This window comes from Cibotium barometz, chromosome 34, assembly GCF_041138505.1.
Source record: "Cibotium barometz isolate CiBa-2024 chromosome 34, ASM4113850v1, whole genome shotgun sequence".
NCBI lineage: Eukaryota > Viridiplantae > Streptophyta > Polypodiopsida > Cyatheales > Cibotiaceae > Cibotium > Cibotium barometz.
In genome coordinates this window covers 36,150,296-36,157,505 of record NC_141079.1, presented here as the reverse complement: position 1 = coordinate 36,157,505, position 7,210 = coordinate 36,150,296, and the positions used below count along the sequence as shown (strand labels likewise).

Sequence of the window (7,210 nt, the reverse complement as noted above, 5' to 3'; positions counted from 1 at the left end):
TTGGGTCGTCTTTGTAATAGTAACATTACCATAAAACCAAGTGTTAGATTAAGAGGGACGTTGTAGAAGAAGCAAGGTGTAAGTTGAAACATGTGAACACGTAGAGTAACGAAGCAATCGGTCGATTTTACATGTGGAGCAAGTAGTACACACTACACGTAGCAGTTTCTAAACGCTATCCGTGGGCTCCACAGGCGAGCTTTATCAGTGCTATAAAAGGCGGCGGGGGTGACTTGGGTTAGCAAATCACTGCAACAACTGAGGCAGCCAAAGCTAGTGCAATTCTCTCTGCATTGTTGTGTGATTTTGCATTTATCAGCGAATTGAAGGATGTCTTCTGATAAAATGTCGGAGGAGGCCCAAGCACGGGTGAGATATGGAGGTACCAAGGGGGGGCTCACGAAGGGTGATGGTACTCGCGGCGAGTACGATCCGTCCGAGAAGGATATTGCTCAGGAGAAGGGAGGTTTACCCGAGGAGTCACAGGTATATTGTTCTTACAGGTTCATTATTTGCCTGTTCTACTTTGTATTGATGACTACGTTTAACGTTGTTTTAGGGTTTCATTTGCGCGTCCTTGCATGCTATTTGCATGCGTTGTTTGAGTACTGTTGCGTTGTTAACACTATCGTGTGCGTAGTATCAATGGCAGAGTTAAGCTGCAAAATATTGTGGGTTGTTTGCACTGCAGCGACGCATTATCGAAGGCGGGCGCAAGGGCGGAGAAACACGGGCGGAGCAGATCGGCAGTGAGGGATACCAGGAGATGGGGCGCAAAGGCGGCCTCGCCCGCAAGGACATGAGCGCCGAGGAGGCGGCGGCCCGCGAGAAGGGCATCGACATCGACGAGTCCAAGTACAAAACCAGAGAGTAGAAGAGAACCTGCGATAGGCAGCCGTCCATATGTATAGCTTAATAAGTCCTGATCTAAGTTCACTGCCGCACGTCCAAGAGTAGCATCTGTATAGCTTAATAAATCATGTCCAAGAGTAGCATTTGGTATAGCTTAATAAATCCTGATTATTAAGCCTGATCTAGTTTCACTGCTGCAGTAAACATTCCGACGGTTCGTTTAATATTAGATCCTAATCGATGTATAGCTTAGATCCTAATCTAGGTTCACTGCTGCACGTCCAAGAGTAGCATATGTATATAAATCCTTATCTAGGTTCACTCTTGTACGTCCAAGCGTAGCATATGTATAGCTTAATAAATCCTAATCTAAGTTCACTGTTGCAGTAAACTTTCAGACAAGTTCGCTTAAAAACTTTCAACACAGTTCGCTTAATACTAAATTAAATCCTGATTAGTATTAAATCCTAGTTCGCTTGTTGTACGTTTTACTGCAGAGTAGTTTCGTTCGCAATACATGATGACATACTAAATCCTAGTTCGCTTGTTGTACGTTTTACCGCAGAGTAGTTTCGTGCGCAATACATGATGACCTATTTATCAATGTGTCCTACTACCCCACAAAGTAGTTTTGTTCGCTCAATACTAATATCAGCTTAATGCATGCTGGCTTGTTTATCAATGTCTGTACTACTACCCACGACGAGAATAATAATAGCTACATTGTCGTGGTTACTCTATCTATTGTGTTCGTTGTATTGGCATAAATTGATGACGATCTGATGTTGTGTTAGTTGTATTTTCTATTATTAACGAGAATAATAGTTACATTGTTGTGGTCGATCATGTAAGAACATGCACACATTTCATGGTATGAAAGATTTTAATAAACCATTATTAAAATGAATTGATAGATGTGAATTAATGACGATCTGATGTGGTTTGTTGTATTGACATGAATTGATGACGATCTAATGTTGTGTTCATTGTATTTTCTATTACATTGTCATGCTCGATCCTGTTTGTTAACCAAAGCTACTTGCAGTTAAAAATTAATAAACTCAAAAGTATCTTGGATGGGATAACAATAATCCCATTGGTGGAATTGTAATGTATAGAGCATTAAGGCAGAAGAACATGCACACATTTCATGGTATGATAGGCTATTGTATGAAAGATCTTTAGAAGCCTTACTATAAAAGTGTGACATAATATTAGTACAGAAGATATTTCTAAGGGAATAGAAATTTACATGCAATATGATGCACAGATGATTTAAAGAAACTTTGGTATTTTTTATTACATTGTCGTGATCAATCATGTTTGTTGTGTTGATAAAAGTAATCCCATTGGTGGCATTGTTATGTGTAGAACATTAAGGCACAAGAATATGTACACATTTCATGGTATGATAGGCTATTGTATGAAAGATCTTGAGAAGCCTCATTATAAAAGTCATATAATATTAGTGCTGAAGATATTTCTATGGGAATAGAAATTTACATGCAATATGGTGCAGATGATTTGAAGAATAGAGTTTCTTACTCCAAACATTTTTGATATAGCATTGATGTTTTGGAAGTTTTATTTAAATCATCATTTAGGTAATAATTTATGCACAACCATTTATAAAACGATGAAGATATGAAAGTACTACCCCATCTTCTAATTTGATAACTCCATATCAAGGAAGAGAAATGGAGCTTCAAAAAGTTGATGCTTTATGGAGGACAATGGTATATCCATCCAACACAACAATGAAAGATATCCATTTTTATTAATAAACAGAATTTTGATGCTTCACATCCAAGATTAGATTGGTTCATTAAAAGATTGAAAAGAAATGAGAATGAAGCTGACGATTTGAGATATGCCTTTAATGAAGATGAAATAGTAGAGAATTTATATAAGACAAATAAAACAATTGAAATAATGGAGGAAGAGAAAACACATAGACCAGGTAAAGAAATAGTAAAAGAGAGACATTCCTATTGATATTGAAGGCGATGATAGTGACAATGAGGAGTTAGAATATATTCTTTTATGCCAAAAAAGAAAAATTGGTATTGGAATTACATAAAAGCTTAATAAATAACATTTTTAATATATTTCTACCAAATGTGAATCCATAGGAATTTTTGTCATGAAAAATTAAAAATATCTATGGGTTTATTTTGATTGTCCTATTTTTAAAAGTGAGTGAATAATTTTTTCCAAATAGTATGTGAATAATTGTTAACGATAATTATGTTCTAAGCTATCCTAGTTCCCTCGGCTATATTCTTGAAAATGTTCATTGGGTCAAGAAGATGGTTCACTAAAAGGTCAATTCCAGTATGGAAGTTGATGGAAAATGGATAAACGCTTCATTCTTGGAGGTGTATAGGTTGGATCCAGCTCCCATAAGATCCTCCAATCCTGCTCTTCCATATGCAAGGAGACCTCCCTAGAAATCCCTCACGCAAAGGATGGTCCACTCGGAGATACTTCTTGTGGCCCTCGTATACTATCTTCTTCATAGACTTTGAGTATCGAGCCTCAAGTTGTGGCCCACATAATAGGCATCCATTATACCCTAACACTAAAAGCCCTGTAGGACATCAAAAAAGATTTTAGCACGTAAGTTTGGATGACAATCATGATGACTGAACATAATATGTTAACAAGCTACAATATTACCTGAGCACTCTCCATAGCCAGGCCAATCATGCATAGTCCACATAAGTATTCCTCTCAATGTTAGCGCACATTGTCCAAATCTCTTGGAAATATCATGAGCTTCAATGCCCTCCCATAGAACACGAAACTCCTCAACCAAAGGGACTAAATACACATCCATGTTCTTCACCTTGTACTTTCTAAGAACTATCAAAGATAATAAAAGATGCCCTTTTTTTATCACTAGCCATGGTGGAAGATTATAGTCAACTAGACAAATAGGCCATGTACTCCATTATGAACTTCGTAGACCAAATGGATTCACTGCATCCATCGCTAGTCCGAGTCGAATATGGTGAGTCTCCTCCTCCTAAAAGGCTACCCACTTCTCTTCAATGTACTTCCATGCAGGGAAATCTACAGGCACATGCATAACACCATCCGTGGACCTAGTGTTACAGTGCCAAGTCATCAATCCTACAATGGATTTGCACTTGATCATTGTTTTAATCCGAGGGATGATGGAAAAGTGTCCTAAAAATTTTGATGGTACCCTTTCTCCTTGCACATCTTGTCTATATCTCAATGTACCACAGTGCGGACATTGTACATTCTTGTCAATAAAGAATACAATCATTTGGACAAGCATGGTGTGTGTTGTAGTACATGCCAATCGAGTGCAACATTGCTTTTTCTCGACTATGGTCCACTGGCATCTCATTATCTTCTGGCAATATTTGATGTTTCCAATAAGCTGTTACACAAAATAGTTAGGCTACGAAAATGCATATAAAGGTACATAACTCACTAATTGCATATGATATCATCACTTACGCAAAAAGTTTTGATACTCTCGTATATGAGACCATTTAAAAATCGATTGCAAGTTCAATATGGATAGGCAAGCGCGTAAAACAGACATGTTCTCCACGATATAGTGGAAAACGAGCAAACCTGCGTAGTTGTTTCTCTTCTTGGGAAGCGTATTCCACACATCGTGTGTTTTCTTCTACCCCTTCGTGTTCCAAACATCAATCTTCTATTCCATCGTGTAAGGCATTTATCATGTCATGTTCTAGTATTTTCTCCGAATCTGCCTCAAGTTCCTCGGGTTGTTGGATCACCTCATTTGTGGATACTCTTGTTGGTCTCCATCGTTCACGCCGGATATCCACTGGTTCGTCATTCTTGAAGCGCGCATTGCCACTAATTAAATGTTCCAATCGCTCCACCAAAAATATTTCCCATTTTTTTGTATGATCATTGCAAATTCGTCGACATCGAGCCACTTGGTATTTGCAGCGAGTACATGGGTAAAGTGTCTTCTCCTCTAAATCAACAAAACTTGAGGGTGTGGCGTCATCCATGGTTTCCATATTGATTTGCAAAATGGGAAACAAATGCTTATTTTTGGAGGGAAATCCTCCCTTAAGTATTTTTGGAGGGAAATCCTCCCTTAAGTATTTGTGGAGGGTGGTAGTCGGTGATAGGTAATTTGAAATGTCGGGCACGCGCAAGATCTGGAAAGATTTTGAATTTGACTAAAAATTAGCAATTGTCGAAATATCCATCGAAAACACCATGGGAAATTTATTTATTCGACACTTATTTCCATGCTATTTTCCATGCACTTTTCAAGGCTTTTTTTCACCCTGATTTTGATACTTTTTTCCACAGTTATTTCGACGCATATATCGATGGCACAGGTTTTTACAGTAAAATAGAACCTCTCTTTTTTTTAACGTTTTTTTTTGTGCGCGTGTGTTTTGCTTCCTCACCAGGTATGCCTCCTTTTCCCTCACTCCCATCTCCTCTTGGTTACATGTACATGTGATGTAAAATGTTTGTGTGTGTAATTATGGGTAATTATTTTCTTGTTTTTTTTTCCTTTCTCATTTGTTTTGCACGTTCTTTCTCTCTCCCAAGCTCTTCTCCACCTTCTTCTTTGCCCTCCCTCCCCTCCCCTCCCCTTTCCTCTCCTCTTGGTTGTTAAATTGGTGTGTGTGTTAAAGGATAAACCTCCTTGTGTATCCATTCTATTCACACTTTTAGGGTTTTGTATTACTAATTCTTTTCTCAACTTTTTGTTTTGTTTTGTAGGTCTTCTAATCCTCTCTTTCAACTTCACCAAAAAGAGGTAAATTCTTTTCTCTCTTTCCTCTCTTTTTGATTTTGTATGTATGCATTAGGTTCTTAGGGCTTTTATATGTATGCATTACTAATCCTTTCCTCACCCTTTTTTTGGTTTTGTAGGTCTTCTAATCTTCTCTTTCAACATCACCAAAAGAGGTAAGTGCTTTCCTCTCTTCCCTGTCTTTTTATCCTCTCTTCCCTCTATTTTTATCTACCAAAAAGAGGGGTTTTGTTTTGTAGGTCCTCTATGCATAGAGCTTAGTGCATGTATAGAGCTCTAATCATAGAGCTTAATCTATGCATTAAGCTCTATTCATAGAGCTTAATGCATAGATTAAGCTATATGCATGCATTCATTATGCATAGATTAAGCTATATGCATGCATTCATTATGCATAGAGATATATGCATAGATTAGGCTCTATGTATGTATTAAGCTCATGCATAGAGCTTAATCTATGCATGCATTAAGCTCTAAGCATAGAGTTTAATTCATGCATAGAGATTAATCTATGCATGCATGCTTAATGCATAGTGCCGTGGTACGATTTAGTTTAGGATAGTGTGGCTTGCATAGTGCTTTATGCATAAGCCTCATGCATAATGCTTTATGCATAAGGCCTCGCTTAAAGCCTTATGCATAAGGCCTCATGCATGCTTTTCTGCATAAGCTTTAGAATAGCTTGCAGCATAAGGCTTACATAGCGGCATAGTTTGCATAAGGCTTGGATAAGCTTTTGTATGTATGCATTACTAATCCTTTCCTCACCCTTTTGCTGGTTTTGTAGGTTCTCTAATCCTCTCTTTCAACATCACGAAAAATAGGTAAGTGCTTTTCTATATTTCCTCTCTTTTCTCTATTATTATTGCACCCTTGGGTGCTGGGGATTTGTTTTGTAGGTTTGCACATAAGCATTATAGATAATGCTATATGCATAATGCTCATTCATGCTTTATGCATGAGCCTCATGCATAACTTTATGCATAAGTCCTCATGCATGCTTTATGCGTAAGGCCTCATGCATAGTTTTATGCTTAAGGCCTCATGCATAGTGCTTTATGCATAAGCCTTATGCATAATGCTTTATGCATAAGGCCTCATGCATAGCTTTATGCATAAGGCCTCATGCATAGCTTTGTAGGTTTGCGCATAAGCTTTATGCATAATTCTCATGCATGCTTTATGCATAAGCCTCATGCATAGCTTTATGCATAATTCTCATGCATGCTTTATGCATAAGCTTTATGTTGCATAATACTTTATGCATAAGCCTCATGCATAGCTTTATGCATAAGGCCTCATGCATAAATGAATGAATGTTGAGGGATAATTCATGTGTATGCTCTTCTTAAAGTGTCCATGTGGGCTTTGTTATGTGCGTGTAGAAACATGTCTCACACTTCAGATAAGACACCAGCTTACTCTCCATCCTTCTCTCCATATGGCATGTCACCTGACCAGTTTATGGGTTTTTTACAAGCCACGCCCGAGCAAAAGAGCGATGCCGCAACAATATTTTGGGAGAGGGGCGGGCACTTCGGTTGCACCATCGGGTAGCACCACCAC

At 38.2% G+C, this 7,210-nt stretch overlaps 1 protein-coding gene across 1 annotated transcript; it reads left to right on the top strand.

The window, feature by feature from the left end:
- Window positions 1-345: 345 nt before the first annotated feature.
- On the top strand, window positions 346-1,014 carry LOC147618975 (late embryogenesis abundant protein D-19-like). Its single transcript, XM_086774387.1, has 2 exons — window positions 346-486; window positions 692-1,014. The coding sequence occupies exons 1-2, from the start codon at window positions 346-348 to the stop codon at window positions 872-874; spliced, it is 324 nt and encodes a 107-aa protein (XP_086630513.1). The 3' UTR covers window positions 875-1,014.
- Window positions 1,015-7,210: the final 6,196 nt, after the last annotated feature.